This window comes from Jaculus jaculus, chromosome X, assembly GCF_020740685.1.
Source record: "Jaculus jaculus isolate mJacJac1 chromosome X, mJacJac1.mat.Y.cur, whole genome shotgun sequence".
Classification (NCBI taxonomy): Eukaryota; Metazoa; Chordata; class Mammalia; order Rodentia; family Dipodidae; genus Jaculus; species Jaculus jaculus.
In genome coordinates, this window is record NC_059125.1 from 96,549,959 (window position 1) to 96,573,261 (window position 23,303).

The 23,303-nt window shown below is 40.8% G+C and overlaps 1 protein-coding gene across 3 annotated transcripts in view; it reads left to right on the top strand.

Moving 5' to 3' along the window:
* Bhlhb9 (basic helix-loop-helix family member b9) overlaps positions 1-12,603 on the top strand; it is a 59,663-nt gene extending 47,060 nt beyond the window's left edge. For 2 of the 3 annotated variants that reach the window (XM_045139986.1, XM_045139987.1), the window contains 4 exons: positions 7,795-7,893; positions 8,648-8,741; positions 9,069-9,144; positions 9,470-12,603. In XM_045139986.1, coding sequence (XP_044995921.1) covers positions 9,743-11,380 — 1,638 coding nt within the window. In that variant the 5' untranslated portion in view covers positions 7,795-7,893; positions 8,648-8,741; positions 9,069-9,144; positions 9,470-9,742 and the 3' untranslated portion in view covers positions 11,381-12,603. Of the gene's footprint in view, positions 1-6,914; positions 6,970-7,794; positions 7,894-8,647; positions 8,742-9,068; positions 9,145-9,469 lie in introns of those variants that run through there. The other variant, XM_045139988.1, reaches the window with a different exon arrangement.
* Positions 12,604-23,303: the final 10,700 nt, after the last annotated feature.

Sequence of the window (23,303 nt, forward strand, 5' to 3'; positions counted from 1 at the left end):
CTGCTGAGTGATGGGATTAAAGGTGTGCACCAGCATGCCCAGTTTATTGGTGAGGCCTTTTATTACCTTTTCAATCTCTATGGATGTGATAGGTTTGCTTATGAGATAAATCTGCTCTCAGTTTAGTTTTGATAGGTGGTATGTATCTAGAAATTCATCCATTTCTTTAGATGGACTGTTAGGTTATTAATTTAGGTTCTGTCTGTCTTTATAATGAAGGCATTTAGGGCTATGCATTTTCCACTTAGGACTGCCTTCATTGTGTCCCATAAATTTTAGTAGGTTGTGTTTTCATTATCATTCAATTCTAGGAATTTTATAGTTACTTTTATTTTTGATTGAGAGCTTCCATAATTTTAGACAAAACCCATGGTAATTCCCTCCACACTTTGCCTTTGCAACTCCACTCTCCAACATATCCCCACCCCCTCTCAATCAGTCTCTCTTTTATTTTGATGTCATCATCTTTTCCTCCTATTATGATGGTCCTGTGTTGGTAGTGTCAGGCACTGTGAGGTCATGGATACCCAGGCCATTTTGTGTCTGGAAGAGTGCATTGTAAGCAGTCCTACTCTTCCCCAATGGATCCTGAGCCTTTGAAGGTGTGATAGCAATTTCAATGTTGAGCACTCCTCTGTTTAATTTCTTTTTTTATTTCTTCCATAACCCATTCAATGTTTAAAAGTGTGTTGTTCAGTCCTCAAGAGCTGGTGGAGTTCCTGATGTGTCTTTTGTTGTTAATTTCTAGCTTTAAAGCATTGTGATCTGATATGATTCAGGAAGTTACTTCAATTTTCCTGAATTTATTGAGGCATGCTTTATGGCCTAATATATGGTCTATTTTGGAGAATTCCCATGAGCTGCTGATGAGAATGTGTATTCTGTAGAGTTGGGATGGAAAGTTCTGTAGATGTATGTTAAGTCTAGTTGATCTATGATGTTGTTGAGCTCTATTTCCCTGTTGATTTTCTGCTTGGATGATTTATATATTGATGACCATGGAGTAGTGACATCTCCAACTATGAATATAGTGTTGGTATTTATATCTGTCTTGTTGTCAAGTTTTGTTCTATAAACTGTGGTGTACCTGTGTTTGGCATATATAGATTTATGATTGTGATGTCCTCATGTTGCATTGTTTCCTTGATGGGTAAGAAGTAGACTTTTTTGTCACTTTTTATTCCTTTTGGTTTGAAGTCTATTTTTATCAGATACTAATGTAGCAATACCTGCTTATTTCTTATTTCCATTTGCTTGGAATATCATTTTCCATCCTTTCATCCTGAGGAAGTATCTGTCTTTAGTGGTGTGGTGGGTTTCTTGAAGACAGCAGCTAGAAGAATCCTTTTTTGATTTTTTTTTTTTTTTGGTTTTTTGAGGTAGGGTTTCACTCTAGCCCAAGCTGATCTGGAATTCACTATGTGGTCTCAGGGTGGCCTCGAACTCATAGTGATCCTCCTACCTCTGCTTCCCAAGTGCTTGGATTAAAGGCATGTGCCACCACACCCTGATGAAGGGCCCATTTTTTTTTTCCTTTTTTTCCTTCTTTTTTTTCAAGGTTGGGTCCCATGGGTCTCACTCTAGTCCAGGCTTGACCTGGAATTCACTATGTAGTCTCAAGGTGGCCTTGAACTCATGGTGATCCTCCTACCTCTGCCTCCCTGAGTGCTGGGATTAAAGGTGTGTGCCACCATGCCCAGCCGAAGGGTCCATTTTTTGATCCACCCTATTATCTTGTGTCTTTTGGTGGGTGAGTTAAGACCATTAATATTTAAGTTTATAAATGTGTGTGTAGCACACAGATTCAGGTTCACTGAGATGAACTTCCAGACCACATACAGTTATGAAGGAAGGGATATTTATTGAAGCCTACAGATCCAGAGGAACTTCCATAATGGCAGAAAAAGCTGGCTGCCTTCACAGGACCAAGCAGAGAGAGAGAAGTACAAGCCTAAATGTCAAAAGCCACACAGCACACTTCAGGAACTCCAGCTAGGCACACTTTGCATATCTTTAGATTGAAATCTGAAACCCACCACCACACCTTACGATCCACCCAGTGACGTTGCCTCCAGCCAGGTAGCCAGCAAATGCAAACTTCAAACAACTGAATATATTGGAGCCATCTATTCTATTCAAATCACCACAGTGTGGTTCAGTTTAATCCCTGCCATGCTGGGTTGCTTTACAGGATTTGATGCTTCCTCGTGTTTTGTACTTTTTTGAGCCTGGTCTAGTTTTGGTTATTGTGATCTTCTTGTATACTTTTGAGATTGGTTGTTTGAGTCTTCTGTATGAAGTAATCCCTGAAGTATTCTCTGTAGGTTTGCCTTTGTGTACATATAATCATAGAGTTGACTGTTTTCATGGAAAGTTTTCCTTTCACCATCTATTATGAGGGATACTTTCACTGGGTACAGTAGCTTGGGTTGGAAGCCATAGTTTTTTAGACTTTGAGGTGTTCCATTTTAGGCCCTCTGGCTTTCAGAGTTTCCATTGAGAAATTGTAGCTAATTCTGATGGGATTGCATTTGTATGTGGTGAGTTGCTTTGTTCTTGTAGCTTTTAGCACTTTCTATTTTCATTGTTAAGAGTCTCAACTATGATGTTCCTTATACAGTTTCTTCTTTGGTCCTGTATTTTTGATATTCTGTGAGCTTCTTGTAACTGGACGGGCCTCTCTTTTGAGAGGTTGTGAAAATTTTCTTCAAAATTTTTGTTGAATATGTTCTCCATTCCTCTGGCCTTGACTTCCTCTCCTTCTTGTATATCCATAATCTGATGCTTGGTTGGTTTAGGGTTTCCCACAGTTCCCTTGTATCCTGTTCATATGATTTTGGAACTTAGCAAAGTTTTTGGCCTCTAAAGTTTCTCTGTCTTGTCTTCCAGCCCAGAAGTTCTGTCTTCCACATGAATAACTTTGTTAGTGAGGGGTTTCAGAGTGGTTATTAAAAGCTCTTTTGACTTTTTTTTTCTTTTTGCTTCATGTCCATCTTTTTTGAGGTATAATTTCAGTTCAAAGTCTGATTTTCTTGATGCTTCCTGGAATTCATTCTTGCATTTGATCAAGTCTTCATTGAGCTTACTCAACTATTTATTGAGATCTTCCATTTGTTGACTCACCTTCAATTCATTTATATCTCTTTTATTTCTTCTAAGTTATTCCTCAATTAAGTTAAGCCTAGTGTCAAAAGCTGATTGCTATAAGAGATGAGTCTGTTCAATTTCATTTATGTGATTTTTTTTTTTGATGTCTTGCCTCTACTTTAGCAATTCTTTTGATCAGGGTCACATTGGTTGGTATATTTTCACATTAGTATTCAATTTCTCCTATTTTCTCTAAGATTTCATTGGAGGCTTCCATGTGGGAGTAGGCATCCCTGATAGAGATCTCTGTTTCCTGACTTTCTTTTTTTTTGTGTTGTGGACTTCCCATCCTAGGTAAACATTTTATTCTTTCAGGGGAAAGCAAGTATATGTCCTTGTAGGATCTTCAGTGGGTGTTCTCTTTTAAATGTGAACCCGATTGGTGTACAATGGTTTATAACCACAGATGCACAGATTGTGGAGATTGGAAGTACTTCAAAGGTACCTAGGGAACTGGGAGCTCTGGACTACTCACTCCATTTGCACATACTCTTCAGCACACTGAAATCAGGGCTTGAAGAACCAGGAGCCAGTAAGCTGGAGAGCCAGGGGCAAGAGACCAGCTCCTACAGTGGTGCCTGTACCTTTGGGCTCAGGGAAATAGGGATTTGGGTACTCAGGGGCCAGTCAAAAAGGAAAACAGAGCAAATGGCTTGCTTTTGCAACCCATATGCAGGGGCCAGGCTGCCCCAAGGCAGCAGCAGGAGTACTGGGACCAGGGAACTGGGAGGTGAGGAACCAACCAGGAGCTCTGACCTACTCACTCCACATGTGTACCCTACAGAGTAGGACCCATTCAATCAGCAAGGAGCCTGCTTTTGGAGCAAGTTGACAGGGTCCAGGTAACCTCAAGCCAGCAGCAGGGAACCAGGACCAGGGAACTGGGAGTGGGGAAACAGGACTTTTCCTTTTATAAACTGACTTTTGTTAGATGTCTTATTCCAGTAATGAGAAATAACTAATATAATCATCAAATAAGTAAGATATATGAGTTACAAAGTTTACTGGTTTCTATTGATACTAAAAATGCTAAGCTACCTTAAAGAATCCATTACTCTTATTAAGAGATTTGGGTTAACTATTCTTACTTAAGTTATAAAAAATATTTTATGCTATAATAATAACAATATTCATGATGTTCTGTACCTTAAGATGTTTTATTGTTTTTTATAATTATTTTTATTTATCTGAAAGCAGAGAGAGAGTTTGAGATAATGGGCATGCCAGGGCCTCCAGCCACTGCAAATGAACTCCAGATGCATATGCTACTTTGTGTATCTGGCTTTACATGGGTACTGGAGAATCAAACCCAGGTAGTTAGGCTTTGCAGGCAAGTGCCTTAGCCACTGAGGCATCTCTCCAACCCAAGAGGTTATATTCATTGATTAGATAAGTATTTAAGTTTTCTTATAGTACAGTTAGGTGGGATTAAAGACAAACAGCATTCAAATTTTACTGATAGCATAGCAAAGAACATAGACAATATTAGAAAGTGACTCCTACAAAGTCCCATTTCCCTTTCTAACTAAAATAATATTTTTATTATGCCCACAAAATGTATACATTCCAATTGTGACATGTCTGACCATCACAGACAATAAGGAGCAGGACCATACTTTGATCACTGCTTATATTCATACTTCTGATCCTGTTCTTAAATCTGTACTATATGTCATAACCTCAAAGATGGACTTGGGTCGAGGAAAGGGGTCATTAGATCTATCTCTCTTTCGAATTTGCCACATTTTCCTATTTTCTCTGTTAATTTGGCTTTTTTATTTAGCTTATTGGAAAGAGCTGGCCAAGACTGGTGTGTTTGGACTGTCAGGGCACAGGCACTAACCCTAACTACAGCACTTCATATAAGAGAAAAAAAAAATCTGTGAGGTAGAAAAAAATGACTTTTGGTATGTGTTTCAAGAGCTCATCACTGAAGTAGATTTAAAACACACCCACCAAGGCTCATTGAACTTTGAAAGATTCTAAGAGTCACAGGTTGGGATGTCCTGCCCAGAGGCATTGCCTATCCCCAATAACTGACTGCAGCTCCCACAAGGCATAACCCACAACCTCATGTAGAATACCAGCAACCCCACTGAAGAGGGTCCCCTGCGGAATGGGGGCAGGGAGGCAGGAAAAGATGGTACCAACACATGATGAATCTATACAATATATGTTCTTAATAATAATTTTAAAAGGGGTTGGGCAGATGTTTTAGTGATTAAGTGCTTGCCCGTGAAGTCTAAGGACCCTGGTTCAAGGCTTGATTCACAAGGACCCACCTAAGCCAGATGCACAAGGTGGCACCTTGCATCTGGAGTTCCTTTGAGGTGGCTGGAGGTCCTGGGGTGCCCATTCTGTCTGTCCCTCCCTCCCTCTTTCCTTGTTGGTGTCAAATAAAAATAAACCAAAAAAAAGTGTTTTTAAAGAATGACTTTTTTAGTGCAGACACATGACTAGAGATCTAGTTTACCCCGGGACCTATAATGAGGCACCCTACCTGAATTCCCTAAAGAAAAACATACAAGACACACCACAGGTTCCTTTCTGGGCTTGTTGTAGACAACTGTACGGGCAGCCATACAAATTCCCACTTGAAATGAGAGGAGTAGTGTGGCACAAAGGTCGTGGCACAAACTTGAGGTCGAATGTCCAAGGCAGGAGGTCCAGTGTGGTCATTCTTTTAAAAGAAGAGCAGTGGAGCAGTGGTGAGTCTTGTGACAGGAGCCTTAGGGGCACAAGTGTCTTCCTCTCCTTTAATGCTGCATGAAATAGTGAAAGAAAAATATTGGAGAGCCGCTAAAAGCCCTCTTGGCCATCTGTTGCTAGGTGACCTGTCCCCTATAGTCCCAGCACCCCCTATGCCACTGGCTTGGGAAGGAGGGTGAGCAGGAGAGGGAGTAGAGGAGTGCAGTGTGGGCTGCAATTCAGCTAGGAGCAACTTGGTATCCATCCGCTGCTCGCTCCATTTTTCACAGCTCCAGACCTCACTCTACTGCTGGTCCTCAAGCCCCCACCCAGCCCCTATCTGTCCGCCCCCCACAGTGTAGCAACACCAGAGAAGTGGTGGTGGTCGTCACGTTAGTGTGCGCGGGGGTCTGCTGCGCGGCGGGCTGGTGGGGGGCCGCCGCTCATCCCGGGCTGCGTGTGGCCCCGCCCACCTCCTGGTCGGATCTATGGTGGGCCTGGGAGGGGGCGTCGAGCGCACAGCTCCATATCCCTCCGCCCCCTTCCCGACACCCTCGAGGCGAGCGGTTCTTGCCGTCTGCTTTGGTGCAGAGGCGTGGGGGCGGGACGCCTCTGGGCCATTCTGCCAGCGCAGAGAGCGGTGGGAGCCCCGGGGAGAAGCAGACCGACTACCGACGGGACGAGGGGTTGAGGGGAGCCCCGCGACCCGGGCTGTGCGCCTGTACAGGCAAGTTGGGGGAAGTGGGCAGTGCTGTGCGTGGTCTCGGGCAGGGTGTCTCGCACTGCAGCCGGGCTGACGGCGGGTCCCTGGGCCGTGACAGCCAGCACGCGCGTGCGGAGGAGGCGAGCGGGTTGGAGCGGATCCCCGGAGAGGTGCGCAGCGCCTGGGACCCCTGGTGGTGAGGAGGCGGTGACTTGCGCGGGCCAGTAGGACCAGACCACTGGCGGAGGTTGGGGGGTGTGGGGGATCTTGGTGAGGGCCGCTCCATCAGAAGGTCGGGAGGCCAGCGGCTCCCCCGGCCTTCCAGCCAGCCTGGTTCCGGGGTTCCCTGGCGCCGCCCCGCCTTCGGCTGTGTCTGTGCCCTCCGAGTTGTGGCGGAGTTGGCTGCAGGAGGAATGGTGGCGCGGGAGTGGGTAGGCGCCCCAATAGCCCACCGGGTCGGATCAGGACTGGAGTGTGCGCTCTTGGTGCAGCCCAACTAGTGGTGCTGGGACGGGGGGACGGGGGGGGGTGGGGTGGGGGGCGTCACCCCTGCTACTCTGGTACTGCTTCAGGAAGGGGACCTGTTGGGCTCTGGCCTGCTGTCCTTCACACTGGCTCTTGCTTGATGGCTGTATGGTATGTCTAGTGTGTTATAAGAAAGGACGCCATCAGAGAGTCGATTATAAACCTATCAGAATGAAGTTCAGCAGCCTTAAGTACAACATTGTTTTATAACCATCTATATTTTGATGTCCATGCCCATTTTAGTGCAAACAAATCGTCAGGGTAATGCATAGGCCTATTTTGCAGCTACTGATAATATAAACAGTATGGTATTAACTAATCTTTCACGTTCAGAACTTAGTTTTTCGATATCCCAGTCTACTTTTGATGCATTGGGTTAGGAGTTAAAGTAGAGGAGAAATCTTTCAGCGGGGTCATTTTAGAATATTTGAAATTACTCTGCTTCTTCAGTGTCTGTCTTTGGGACTGTAAACATCATCTCCAACCATCCCTTCTTATTCCTCATAGTTTTGTACAGAAGCAGTCCCACAAAATATTTTATGGTATTTTCAAAGGGGAGCAACACTAGGACCATTAAGAGTTGCTAAATTTCATAAACTTGGTTCCTGATTCTCAAAAAGGGGACAAGATTAACTTGGATTCTAGAAATATGGCCATAAACCTGGTACTTTTTAAAAACTGTGGTCAGCATATTTTCTTTATGTTTATCTCAATGTCTTTACTGTCTACAGGTTGTAACACTTCTTTAACCAGAGGACTCTTCTTTGGAGGGAAGGATATCATCTGAAGATCCTGCTTTTGTGGGCAAGCTGACATTGATGGAAAATTAGGTGGGCTGTAGGTATATATGGAGAGGGGTGTATCCAAAGGTGGTCTCAATGTGATTGTACCCATTAGTTTCTGTGTATTCTCAAAAACAGTTGCCTGTGTTCCACTACCTATTTCTTCTTTTTAGGTTTTTTTTTTCTTTTTTTCTTTTTGAGAGAGAGAGATAGGGAAAGAGAGAGAAGACACAGAGAAAGAGAGAATGGGCACATGAGGGCCATTAGCCACTGTGAATGAACTCTAGACATATGCACCCCCTTTTGTGCATGTGCAACATTGCACACTTGTGTCACTGTACTTACGTGGGACCTGGAGAGTCAAATATGAGTTCTTAGGCTTGACAGGCAAGTGTCTTAACTGCTGAGAAATCTCTCTAGCTCTTTACTATCTGTTTCTCTAATTTTATTTTTCTGCAGTGAAAATAAGATTTCTTTACAGCTAGGAAAAATGACTGACTTCATGGTTGGAAGAAGTATATTTAGACAGACTGCAGATCTTGAGGGGTACATCTCAGGAATCACTTGGAAAACTAGGCCAGTAGGAAACATTTAACAACCTTGAATATGTAAAAGAGTGTTATAAACCTTGTCTAGATTTTTTTTTTATTACAGACATACTTAGTATGGGTATGTCATGTGTCGTTACCATCCTTTCCCTTGTCCCTGCCTCCCATTACACTGGAATACTTTGCTATCTCAGTCCCTTGTGGTTTTTTTTTTTCTTTATTTCTGCTTATGCCTTTTGCCTTTATATCCACAGGTCTGCTTCCTTCTAGATTTCTGTAGAGATGTGTAGGTAGCTGTTCTCTTGGAAACTAATATGACAGCAATTGAAAACTTCATTTGGATCCAAGGTGGGCATGAGTATGAGCACCTGTGGATTAGTTGGTGGTAGAGGTGGCTACTGACAAGTGGATAAAATCAGCTCTTACCTTGGAGCCAGTCTTCCAACTTTCCAAACACTTTTGCCCTCACATTTGTGGGGGTGGGGAGCATGATGAGCCTGGATTGTTCCTGCTAGTATTAGATATTGTGTCAGGAAATGTGGAAGGAATCCATTAGGGAGAATGGGGGGGGTAGTGTTATATAACCAAAGTTCTAGGTTGTAAAGATAGTTATTGGGAGATCAGAACACAGACCAGTCTGTCTGAAACTATTCTCATTTGTGCCTTTGTCTATAGGTCTGCCTGTGAGTCACCTATAGTTCTTATCAACACTGGAGGTAACGAAGGAGAAAATTGCATCAAGTCAGCACAGGTTGGTATGAGGCCTGTCTGTGTAGACCTACAGTGTCTATGGTGTGCACCAATATGGAACCAAAGAGCCTAGGTGCTCCATAGCTTCCCAACTCTCATCAGTTTTACCTCCCATCCCTGTTGCTTTGGATACAAAGATAATAACTTGAGCAGGATATTATTGGACATTAGTGCATATGCAAGAAATAAAATGAAATAGCAAAGTTTTCTACTAATCCATATCTCCTACACCACAGTCCACCTCTATTCTTGTGTTCTGTTTGACTATCTGCAAACCAAAGATGAAAAAGACTCAAAGCCTATTTCTTCTTTATATCTTTCTCCAGTGATAGCCTTGGATTGGCAGAAGATTGCTGTCAACAAGTGTGTTCTCAGAAATCACCTTCCTCCCATATATCAAGTTCACCTCTACTCTGCTTATATCATGGACAGAGGTTCCTTTTTTTAGAAAGGGAACTGAATAACTACTGAATTGACATTTGATTCTAACCATTGCTGCCACTTTCTTCTGTGATTTAGACAAAAACATAAATATATTGGCCTTGTACACACTGAGATCTAAGGGTAAGACTAGATAGTGGGTTTAACTGAGTTTCACCATGACTGGTGCAAAGAATAAGGCTAGAGCCCAGGCCAAAGCTGAGAAAAAGGCAAGTGTACAAGCCAAAGCTGCGGTAGAAAAGCAGGCTCATACTGTGGTCAAGCCTGCAGCCAAAGTTCATACAAAGGGAAAAGCTAAGGCTGGACCTAAAGTAGATGCTGTGGCAGAGGTGAAGACAGTGTCTAAAAACAGGGGTGCTGAGGTGAAGGAAGGAACCCGGTCAGAGCCTAAGACTCCAGTTAAAGCCACATCAGATCTCCCCAAAGCTGAGAACAAGGCCACCAGCTCTGCATGTAAAGATAAAGCTGGTACTGATAACTGGTTCTGGGCTGGGGAAGAGGCTAGTATCAACTCTTGGTTCTGGAAGGGAGAAGAGGCTGGTAATCGTTCTGTGACTAAGTATGAAAATAAAACTGATGCTGGTGCCCAAAGCTCTGTTGAAGTGATCGAGCCTGTAACCAGGGTCGGCTGCAAATCTAGGACAGGATTTGAGGAGGAGGAAGAAGAGAATGTTATTGGAAACTGGTTTTGGGAAGGAGATGTCACTGGTTTTGAACCTGATCCTAAACCTGTGTACAGAATAGTTAGACCTCAGCCAGTGGATGAAATTAATGAGAAAAATAGACCCAAGGACTGGTCTGAGGTAACCATCTGGCCCAAGGCTCCTGCTGTAACTCCAGCAGTGTTAGGATTTAGATCCCAGGCCCAGTCTGAAACAAGGCCATCTTCATATATTGTTCTGGCCTCAAATGAAGAAAATAATCGTTCTTTGCCTGCCGAAGCAGCCTCCTCTTCTAAAGGCACTCGCTCGAACTCACAGCCTATCCCAGAGTACCCATTTGGTTCTGACCCTTGCATCCAGACCTTAGAAGAAATTAGGCAACAAATCAAGATTAGAGAAACGAATGGCATTAAGCCATTTGCTTGCCCTTGCAAAATGGAATGCTATATGGATTCTGGGGAATTTGAAAAACTTGTTAGCATACTTAAGTCAACTACTGATCCTCTTATACATAAAATTGCACAGATCGCAATGGGTATTCATAAGGTTCATCCATTTGCCCAAGAATTCATTAATGAAGTGGGTGTAGTGACACTTATAGAAAGCTTACTCAGCTTTCCTTCTCAGGATGTGAGAAAAAAGACTGTAATTACCCTGAATCCTCCTTCTGGGGATGAAAGACAGCAGAAGCTTGAAATACATGTTAAGCATATGTGTAAAGAAACTGTGTCTTTTCCCTTGGATTCGCCTGGGCAGCAGTCTGGATTAAAGATACTAGGGCAGTTGACTACTGAGCCTGTTCATCACTACATTGTTGCTGGTTACTTTTCAGAGCTTTTCCATTTGTTGTCCCAGGGAAATCGTAAAACCAGAAATCTTGTTTTGAAACTGCTTTTGAATATGTCTGAAAATCCAAATGCAGCTAGAGACATGATCAATATGAAGGCATTGGCAGCACTAAAACTCATATTTAACCAAAATGAGGCAAAAGCCAATCTTGTTAGTGCTGTGGCCATCTTCATTAACATAAAGGAGCATATTAGGAAGGGCTCAATTGTAGTTGTTGATCACATGAGCTATAATATGCTTACTGCCATTTTCCGTGAAGTTAAAGGGATTATTGAAGCAATGTAAGATGAGCCAGAAATGATAGAGAACACTGAACAATATGCAAACTGACAGGCTATATATTCTCAGAGTCTTGTATAATGTTTGGCTCATTACATTATGCACACTATACCTTAACATCTTTCACACAGTGTTACTTGTGATAGACAATAGCTTGGAGCTGCTTCATTTTTTGGTGTATCAAATGAATATTACATCTTGAGGTAAAGATATTTGTTGACAATCTTGTACAGGCTGGCATATTTGTCACGTTTTACTTAAAGAAATTGTGATCCATTTGTCAAAAGTATACTATCTTGATCAGTAGTGTCTGGTCCATTTGTGGCTTTAAATGTTAAAAAAGAAAATACTGATTTTGTAATCTAGATGCAGAAATAAAGCATACACAAAGGCTACCTGCACTCTGTGTCTAACATATTTTTGTACATATATTTTTTTCATTGCCCAATATGACCCCTGGGTTCAAAAAGGAGGAAGGGGTTATAAGCTATTTAATGTAAGAGGGATTTCTGTTTTCTCTGTACTATGGCTACATCAAACATGGCCCTGAATCTCACACTAAATGTTGCAACATTTATAACTCTAATTTTATACTATTTCACTTATGTCAGTCTTCTCAGAAGAAAAAGGATGTTGGTATGGAGAGAAAACATAAGACACTACATTTTACATGTTATTTTCCCTTTGCAGTGGTCCTGTTAAGTAGGTGCTCACATTTGGTTTCATTATTCTGGATATCCCTTAATCAGATTTGAAACCACAGCTGAAAAGAAGTATAGCTATTTTTTCTAGCACCAGAACCCCATCTCACCACACCTACAATCCTTTACTATTTGGTGGTAGCCTTCAAAGTTCAGAGACTGTTTTGTTTTAATCTATTAACTTGCAGTAGGCCAAAGTAACTTGCAATGTCTCTACTAGGTGTTAACACTTAGTTTTCTTCAGATACATATCCATAAGGCATTTGGCCAGGAGAAAAGACTGAGATTATAGATACCATGCAGTATCTAGGAAATTCTAGGAAAACAAAACTTGTTAGATGAATAAGATGCAGCTGTGGATTTAAAAGAATCCATACTGTCTTTTTGTGGAGAAAGTCTCTATCTGTAAAACCCAAGTATGCTTTGAGATTTTCAAAAGTTAGAAACTATAACTATTGTGCTGTAAGTACTATTTGTAACTATGTTGTGGACATCTTTCCTTGTCAATAAATATGCTTCTATAAAATACTTTTAATCATTTCATGTCTCCTGTGTTAACAGTTGGTATATAGTGTTTTTAATTTTTTATTACATGTTCTTTAATATAGTATACACAGACATTCATTTGCAGATCTATTTTATTCAACAATTTACTGTGAACTCATAATCCTTCTGCCTTTGCCTTCTCTGTGCTGGGATTATAGGCATGTGCCAACATACTCACTAAAATTGTTGGCATTCATAATGATACATATATATATATATATATATTGTTTTTTCGAGGTAGGGTCTCACTCTAGCTCAGGCTGACCTGGAATTCATCTGTAGTCTCAGGGTGGCCTTGAACTCACAATAATCTTCCTACCTCTGCCTCCTGAGTGCTGGGATTAAAGACATGTGCCACCATGCCCGGCTTAAAATAATTTTGTTTTTAAGAGAGTTCCTTTCTCCGTTCCTCTCTCCTCTGCTTAGAACTCATTGTGCTTGTCTAATTGTGTCTCATGGGTCTCTACAATACTCCATAAAATGTGGAAGACTCCCTAGTTTCACTCAGGTAAGCAGTATAGGCCTTTAAAGGGGAATTGACTCACCCAGTACCCTGTCACTATTATTTTTCTATTGCATTGTATGCTGTGGCTTTTGCTTGAAAGAATTGTCCATTTGAGAAAATAGCAACTAATCTTTGTCTTTGCAGACAGACTAGTTCTAGGCTGGTGAAGATCTTCACTAATTAATGGCGGCATATCCTGAATCTTGCATTCAGCCTGAAGTGAGGCACAAAAGTCTTCTCAGTTTGCTTGTGTCCTCCTATGGTGACTGTGCCTGTGTGTACTTTTAAATGTCTTGATATGCAAAGCTGCTTTTATAAGTCTTGATTTTGGTTCACTAATATATACATTTTTTTTTAAGTTTGGAACAAATTCTGTTTAATATTTTTAATTGTTCTTATCCTCTGCACATGTGAATATTATGAGATTCTCAGTTCCAGCCTGGAAAAGTTATCACAGTTATCCCCATCTGGAAGTGTTGGGGCCATTTTTGCATTACAGGGACCACACATTTTTACAGAACTCTTAGATGACATTTTTGATGTTTTTATTTATTTATTTATTTTTTTTTTGAGGTAGGGTATCACTAGCCCAGGCTGACCTGGAATTCACTAAGTAGTCTCAGGGTGGTCTCGAACGTATGGCAATTCTCCTACCTCTGCCTCCCGAGTGCTGGGATTAAAGGTGTGTGCCACCACACCCGACTTATTTTTATTTTTAAATGACTTAATTTCCCAGAGTCTAATCAAAGCCTCTTTTTAACCTCTTAGATTGTCTATGTAGTTCTTGTAATCTTTTACACCACATTTCTATGAATCTAGTCCCACTACAGGTTTCATAAGTATTGCCTACTCTTTCTATAATTTAAACTCAGTTAATATATGACCACCTATCTTTTTAAGGACTATTTCTGTGTGAAGATTTTACGAAGTGATTTTTTTCAATGGATTCATCACTAACTTATAATAATTATTTCTCATTTGTCCTTCAAAATAATTTCATTCATTTGTATACCCACCAAAATTGTGAGTGTATTTTTCTATAACCTTAGCACTACTGAATATCAGTAACTTTTTAAAAATTGCTAATCTAATAAATGCAAAATATCTTCCTACATTCAGTTTATTTTCAGTTGGACCTGATATTCCATTGGTTAGATAAATGTTCCTTCATTAATCTAATGTTCCATTATGGATCATAAGGTTGTTTCTACAGTTTCTCTAATATACTCAATATTTTGTTGTATACTTTCATGGTTATTCTACTTAAAAGGATGTTGATTTATATGTGTGAGTGGAGCCACCTGCTAGTTTCCTGATTTATCCACAAGTGAAATATCTACATGAATACTAGGGTATCAAAAATAGAATTTACCATTCATCAACTGATAAATAACTAAACAAAATGTAGTATATGCACACAATAAAACATTATTCATCCTTAAAAGAAGAACTGGTAAGCTGGGCATGGTGGCGCACGCCTTTAATTCCAGCACTTGGGAGGCAGAGGTAAGAGGATCGCCGTGAGTTTGAGGCCACCCTGAGACTCCATAGTGAATTCCAGGTCAGCCTGGGCTAGAGTGAAACCTTACCTCGAAAAACTAAAAAATAAAAATAAAAAAAAAGAAGTACTGGTATATGCTACATTATGCATGAATGTCAAACTATAATAAATTTTCTGCTAATAAGTGAAGTAATAAATTTTATGTAAATTAAATCAGACATATATGATCACATATGATTCCACTTACCTTAATTATACAGAATAGTCCAGTCTAATAGAGAAGCAGAAGACAAAGGTCCTGGAGAGTGGCTGCATAATTCATATGGAGTTTTTCTTTGGAAGCCTGAAAAACTCTGGAAACATAATACTGTAATGCAGACCCTTAAGATATTAACCCTAAAGAATTAAAATTTCTCTAGGAAATGCTATGCAAGAGGTGTGTGATGATTACTCTTTATTGACAACTTGATTGGATTTAGAATCACCTATGAGATATATCTCTGCATGTTCTTTTTTTTTTTCCAAGCTCTTCCTTTTTCTCTTCATGTTCTTGATAGTATTTCCATTCAGAAGAAAAGTCCCAGCCTGAATGTAGACAGTACATTACATTGACTAAGGTTCTGTGCTGAATAAAAAGGGGGAAAAGAGTGTGAGGATTCACTTTTTTCTGCTTTCTGATTTGCCCAGATGTAAGCAAGCCATTCTTACTCTAGTGCCTTCCATACCATAATGGCCTGCCCACTTCAGGCCATGAGCCAAAAATACACCATTCCTCCCTTAGGTTGCAGCTATGCAACATGTCATTTGGAAGGCCACTTACACAGTTTATAAAAACTTTTATCAGAGACAAGAATAGACTTGGAGAGAGATTTATAGCCTGTGAAAGGTACAGTAGTTGAGCTACAAGAGGGGATCACAATGGGAGGAAGGAATATATCTTTTACATGAAAGTTTTAAGTATTCTCAGATGAGATACCTGTGTGATTCTCACATGTGGATGACCAAATGAACATCTCATTATTTTGCTAAGCAATACATTTTATTGTAGGAGTTGCATTTTTGGGGGGACTGCCTATCTGTGTAAACTTCAGATAGCCTGGGTCTGATTACCAAAGTGTGGAATTCTCCCCAGTAGTGTCAAAACTCTCTAAGACATATTATAGTTTGTTATGGTTAATTCTTTTAGATTCTGCTTGGAGCCAACATCAACTCTGCTTTGAGCCCATCTTGTATCCATCCCAGAATGGCATCCTCATTTACTCATGACAGATCAGTAAAGATCAAATTATCAACAAGGGATGAAGATCTTTTTTTTTATTATTTTTATAGCTGCTTCAGAACTGAGTAGAACTGGGGGAAGGAGCTGATTGGAATCACTGATCTATTGTAGGGTCATTGGACAGGCTCAGGAGGCACTCTGGAGGAGTGGGGAAGAAAATGACCATCACAGGATACCAGAGCTCAAATGATGACATCAGATCAATCATCCTCTATGGTGGGAAGCAGGTACTGATGTATAATTGTGAAACACCATCTGGAGTTTAATGCCCAATAATTGACAAGCAGAGTTAAAAACAACAGGATAGGGCTGTGGGCACTAAGGAAGTTCAAAGCCATGCAGAGAAGCTACCTAGTTGTCATAGCCAGATCTCTACTATGATTTGGTGAAGATCTTCAAGTATTTTTTTTTTTTTTAGAGCAAGTAAGAGAGACAGAGAATTGCCTAAGCACAGAAATTGAACTCCAGATGCTTGGGTCACCTAGTGAGCATGTGTGACCTTGCACCTTCCTCACCTTTGTGCTTCTGGCTTACATGGGATCTGGAGAGTCAAACATGGGTCCTTAGGCTTCACGGGCAAGTGCCTTAACCTCTAAGACATCTCTCCAGGCCTGATTTTTTTTAATTTAGAGAGATTTATTTTTATCTCCCTAAATTATCTTGACATGTTAACCCAGAAACATCAAGTTTCATTAAGGAAAGCATATGTGTTTCTGTATTAAAGTTATCTAGCACAGTCTGGAATTGAAAGACTATACTTCTGTTAGGGTGCTGAAGTTCTATTATTGTGCTTCTGTATCTGCTACCATGGACTTAACATGTAGTTTGTAGGATGGAGATATGTTTAGCCTTCATCTCTATGGCTGAAATTTCCATTGGCTAAAAAGTCCTCTAAGAATGGACCAGCTCAAAGTTGCCTGTTATAGTATCAGGGGATTTGTGGGTTAGTACTCCAAAATCATTAATGTCACATATTCCTGGCCATTGGTTTTAAGAATAAGGGTGTGAAGGCGAGAGTGCCTTTAATTTGTTAAAATATTTTTATTTAGGGCTAGAGAGATGGCTAAGCAGTTAAGGCACTTGGCTGAGAAGCCTGAGGACCCAGGTGCGATTCCCCAGTGCTAATGTAAGCCAAATGCACAAGGCGGTACATGCATCTGGAGTTCATTTGCAGTGGATGGAGGCCCTGGCATGCCCATTCTCTCTCCTATCTGCCTGTCTTTCCTACACACTCCCTTTTTCAAAAATAGGTAAATAAATAAGTAAAATATTTTAAAAGGGGGCTGGAGAGATGACTTGGCAATTAAGGTGCTTGCCTGTGTAGCCTAAGGAGTTCATTTGCAGTGGCTAGAGGCCCTAGTACGCCCATTCTCTCATTCTCTCTCTCTCCCTCTCCCTCTCTCTCTCTCTCTCTCTCTCTCTGTGTGTGTGTGTGTGTGTGTGTGTGTGTGTGTATGTGTGTGTGTGTCTGTGTGTCTTTGTGTCTGTGTGTCTCCCTCCCTCCATCTTTCTCTCACAAATAAATAAATAATAAAAATATTTTAAAATATATTTTGTTTATAAGGAGCACAAGAGGGAGGGATGGAGAGAGAATGGGTGCACCAGGGCCTCTCTAGCTGCTGCAAATGAACTCCAGATGTATATGCCACTTTGTGCATTTGACTTTACATGAGTATTGAGGCTTTGCAGGAAAGTGCCTTGACCACTGAGCCATCTCTCCAGCCCAAGTGCCTTTGTAGCAAGGATCCTAGGTTATATAAAGAATCAGAAGATGAGAAATCTGAGATAGTGACAATCTGGGCATCTTTCATTGTTGTCATCACAAAATACTCCCCACCACTTAGTTAAGAGTGCTAGGTACAAGTTGGTTTTGCAAGGAAAGTAGTAATTTGTCCTATTAAAGTTTACTTAGTGGTTTGTCCCTGGGTCCACACATATTAGTGGCTTATTGGTAGGATATCATACTTGAATAAAATAGAGGGCTCCCAGGATTCCCAGTGATCTTTTTTTATTTGCCTTTTTCCAAAGAAGTAGTCATCTTCATCTGTACATGATCATGATAAGACTGGCAGACCAGATTTCAGAGGGTCAAAGTTAAGAGAGAAAAGTGAGGTTCCATTCAGTTGCAGATGGGACTACAGTGGTCTCTTATGGTTTAGTATTAACCTTTGTTAAGGCAAAAGGAATAAAGAGTTCAGTTCTTTACATTATTTTCCTACCATAAGCCCACCAAAGACATATAGAAAATATAATCCCCGTGTTCATGATATGGCTCTCGTCAAGAGATATCAGTATTGTAATTCCATAAGAAGGAGAAAGTTGGCTTAAAGTGGTATCTAGGAGCCTCAATAGAGGTCCATTACTTTTTATATAATGGTAACAGAAAGCAGCCTTTCTGATCAAGGACTGAGCCTTACACATTCTTTTGGAGTTGGCTGTTTAAGGCCTTGTGGGCTGGGGGTCTGCTCCCACTGCATGTCCTTCCTTCCTTCCTTCCTTCCTTCCTTCCTTCCTTCCTTCCTTCCTTCCTTCCTTCCTTCCTTCCTTCTTTCTTTCTTTCTTTCTTTCTTTCTTTCTTTCTTTCTTTCTTTCCTTGTTGCATTGGAGTAGAGAAATATAGAATCCTGATTATTGACCAGAGGCATTAGCCATGTTTTCTAAGTCAATGGATTAAGAAAGTATTGAGTCACTTTGTGAATATAGCCAATGGTTGATCATATTAGACAGAACTGCTATTTTATTTATGGCTGTAGTGAAGGGGTGAAAAATACCTGAAACATGAAAGAGAGCTGCCAGAAGAAAGCAAGACAATCATGGTTGTTCTGAGATTTGAAATGGTTTGTAGGTTAACCAGGATAGAGGGCTGTTACTATCAAGAGAATAATTATTACAAGACAAGGTTTACATGAGTTGTGGCAGAAACTCCTTCCCAGGAGGTTTTGAGTGTATCAAAGTTAGGACAGACAAGAAAGATGCTCTTTGAGGGGAGGGATTCGTTCTATAAGGCAAGAGATTATAATTAAAATAATAGTGAGGGGCTGGAGAGATGGCTTAGCAGTTAAGGCACTTGCCTGCAAAGCCAAATGACCCAGATTTAATTCCCCAGGACCCACGTAACCCAGATGCACAAGGTAGCGCATGTGTCTGGAGTTTGTTTGCAGTGGCTGGAGGCCCTGTTGCGCCTATCCCCGCCCCCCATCTCTGTCTCTTTCTTTCTCTCAAATAATTAAATAAATAATAAAAATATTTCTTTAAATAACAGTGAGCAGGAAGGACCCCAATACCATATCACCATCACATTGGTTTTACTACAGGGCAAATTAAACAATATTAAAGTAGGTGTTTGTCACACATGGTGACAAAGCCTTGAAAATTGACTTCAGTTTGGATTTGAGGAAAATGCTATAGAGTCTGGTTTAAACAGCTTTGAGTGAACTTGTATTTTGTGGAAGGATTTTGATGTATCCTTGGGTTAATGTGAAGAGGTGATCATGGAAAGTCGGTGCTAGGCTTGGGGTATACTTCTGTTATGTGGTGATGGTTGTCCCAGTGATATAAATATACAGAGACAGGTAATTTTCTCTGAAGCTAACAAGAGATTGGCTTAAAGCCTTACAAAGGACTTCAAAATGGCTGAGGTGGGTTGTTGACGTAGGAGTGATATAGGATCTTAAAAGTTCAATTGGGAGAAGAATGGGCCATGATTATTGAGTTCTAAGTGGGAGCTTAATTAGCAGTATCATAGGGTTGGGTTGGGCCTCTCAACTTTTCCATAAGACTGAAGATGCTATGTGGCATGGAGATAATACTGAATTTTGACAGCTTCATCTGCTCCCCCAGAGATACTGGTGATGATAGCCAAGACAAATATTCACTCTAGGGGTGAGAGATTGATAGAATTTTTGTATTACTAAATACTTTATTGTTTATGGTTTTCATGCTGAGTCATTAAAATCATGTAGATAGCCAACAAAATAACCTTTCTATTTCCTTTAACTCTTATGGTCAATTAAGACTCTATGTGTCGCTTTTAGAGATTTATGAGACACCCCTTTGTTCCTTTAACTTTCCTCTGCTAGTTGTGCCATTTGCAGGCATGGATCATAGTGTAGATGACCACTGGACTCTTTAAAAGTACAGATGATTTTCCTTTTAATGACTCCTCATTGTAGATGTGCACTGGTTAGGGTACAATGTTTAGGGTAAGTGATAACCATTTATTGGAGTTACAGAATCATATTTAGAGGTCCTGTCACTCCCTGAGTCTAGGATGACCTGATGGGGCTAGAGCCAAAATAGTCACTTATTCTTTTTTTTTTTTTTTTACCTATACAGTTTAGTGTGTTTAAGGAAGAGGTCTGATTGATTGATAGACTCAAGAGGATGACTGAGGAGAGGCCAGCCCACAGGCATGCTAAGCCCAGGAAACTTAAAGATGAGGCATAAAGTTGTCACTGGAGTTGTTGTTTGCAGCCTGAGACTGGGTCACACATGGATTCTAGTCCTCCTGGGCAGACAAGGTGGCATCTACTTTGGCCTTTGTCCTTAAATGACTACATATAAAAAAGCTACCTTGTTCTTATTCTCTATCACAAGGCATATATTTTGTTACAAAGGAAAACAGTTGCTGTTTCAGGTTCTAAGGATCAAATTTAGACAAAGTTTTGAGAACACAACCCAAGGTCAACTCAGAAGGAATGGAGGAAAGCAGGAAACTCATCATGTGTCCATATGAAGTTGCAATATCAACCCAAAAAGCATCCCTAGTGGGAAGCAGACCCTCCTATTTCCAGGTGTCTCATTATACTGACTAAACATAGACTTACTCAAAATCTGGAACTCTCCTGAGAATAGAGATCCTCCTGACTTACTGAAGTGACACCAAATTTCACTATGGAGCTAAATATGTGTGGCTGGTCAGGCAGGACTGATTTCAAATGGGAGACTCACAAAACAAACTGGACATGAATCAGTTGTGATGAAAAAGGAAGACTCACTGTCCTGGAGAAAGTGAAAACATTGTTATCCATAGATCTCTTGGGTGGGTTACATCTATCTAGTCTGGCTGGGAGGAGAAATGGTAAGCACAAATACCATTAGCCACATTCTGTGGCTCTAGAGAGTAATGGCAACAAATGTTAAAATGGGGGAAAAAAAGGAGTTAGAATGGAGATAGAGAAGAGAGTTCTCACAATATGTGCAGATTTGTTCCAGATAAGTTTCAGCTGCCAGCCACACCAAACAATAAGAGTAAAGAGTTTCCCAGAATTAAGGTAAAGTGGCCCCTTATCATTCAGGTGATAGTATGATATGCTCCTTCCACCACTTTCAGATCCTACCAAAGAGTAGCCTTGGCCAGAATCCATCATTTCTGGGCAATAAATAAGGCTTTTCTACAAGTATCCAAAAGGAATTCCTTAGCCCTGTACCCTAAAGGGCATTGGCAGGTCAGGATCACAGTGTGGCAGCTTTCAGGCTATGTGGAAATGTAGTCCTAGCCAGAGGCCATCTGTTGTCTTCAAGCTGCTATCCAGCTACCAGGGGTTCTACAGTTGGTAAAATGAAGAAAAGTTAAATTTGACCAGCTAATCCATCTGACCCCACTGCTAGGCATCCTTGCCCAAAGGATTTCATCTTCACTGTCTTCCTCAACATGAGGTTGTGTTGAATGAGTAGCCATAGGGCCCAAGAAGAAGTTGAAGATTATCATACTGTAAATAGGAAGCTTCTGGTTATATTGTAGAGATGACAAGAAGTGAATGATCATGCCAGTTCTGTTACTTATCTAGATAGTTTTTCAGTGTCTTTGAGGCCAAGCTTGATCATCTGTGAAATTGGATTTTTACTGTACCTTCTCTACTGCTGTTTGCAGGTAAATAAAAAAAAAATAAACTGTAAAGGGTTCACAGAACACAGTAGGCACATTTCTGTCCTATGAGGAGACACCATTGGTAGAAACCCAAGAGCATAAATTCATAGAGAGGCTGTGGAAAGGGAGCAGCAAGCCCTGAAATGCATCACCAAGCATGTGAGCTTTGGGCCAGAGCTAAGTTATGGGATGATTACCTATGGAAGCTGGTGAGGAGGAAACAGTCATGGTGCCATAGCTTATAACTTCTCTGCTTTCTTGTCCCTTCATTTTACTATCTCCTTTCATCAAGGAGAATCCCCTTCAGAATCTTCTAAAGTATAAGGGGCAAGAATCATGGTTTCTAGGCAGCAGAACGAGGTCATAAGAGCATATATTGTAGACTACAGAACCTCAGGTGAGTCACGTCCTCTATGACAGCCTTAGTCTAGCACAGTGGTATCCTGCAATATTAGTCTAACCTTTGGGTCAGAAAACAGTTTAAGTTTGGAATCATTGTTGAAGTTTTGGTGATTTTAAAAATGAGTCTCCATATGTTGGGTAGAATTCTAAGGTGGCATCCAATGGCATTCATCCTTGTCTAAAACCTTCCCCTTTGAGTGTGGGCAAAATTCATGAATATGCTGAATATGGTGAAGAACCAAGCTGTACTTCTGCTAAGCCCCAAGGTATTTGGAAAAAGATGTGCTCCACAGTCAACACTCACAACAGAGCCTTCAGCAGATACTAGTATTAGTCATCATCAATGCAAGCACTTTCTTGGGCATCTCAATGTAGTGGAGCCACATAAATATAAGCTTAGGTGACAACAGAAGGAGCAGACAAACACATATCTGAGTATAGTCAGCACAAGGTATTTTCTGAGAGAAAAGAAATGGCTACTAATTTGGTGTGATTGTTGAGCAGAATTTAATATACAAAACTGTTTCTGATCAATTTTGCTCTTTTTCTGTAGGTCCTTAATATTGAATAAAAAAATTGTCTTGAAGGCTTGGTGGACTTTGTAATAATTTTGTTTGTGTTTTACATGATCATTCTCACAGGGCTAGCATTTTCAAGAGCCCTAAGATACCTCTCTAAGTCTTTGTGATGCAGGATTTTGGGTACAGGAAAGGACTAAATTCCATAAAGATGAAGGGGATCCCATGCCTAAGGACCTTTGTGTCCTTCTCCAAGTTAACAAAGAATTGATACATAGAATCAGAGAAGGGTGAATTATGAATTATGAGTTATTTTAAGGTGAGTTAGGATCCAAAAGAAGGGCCAAGCAGAAAGGGCCAAGACAAAAATAGATACTTCCTTTTCCCAGGCAGGTAAAGGGGAGGAAAGACAAAAACTCTTCCTCACATAGGGAGAAATCTGGACACCTATACACACACACACACACACACACACACACACACACACTGATAGAAAGAGAGAGCAAAGCACAAGAGCCCAAGTCAAAAGATCCCTCTCACTGGACATGGTGGCGCACACCTTTAATCACAGCACTTGGAAGCCTGAGATAGGATTATCACTGTGAGTT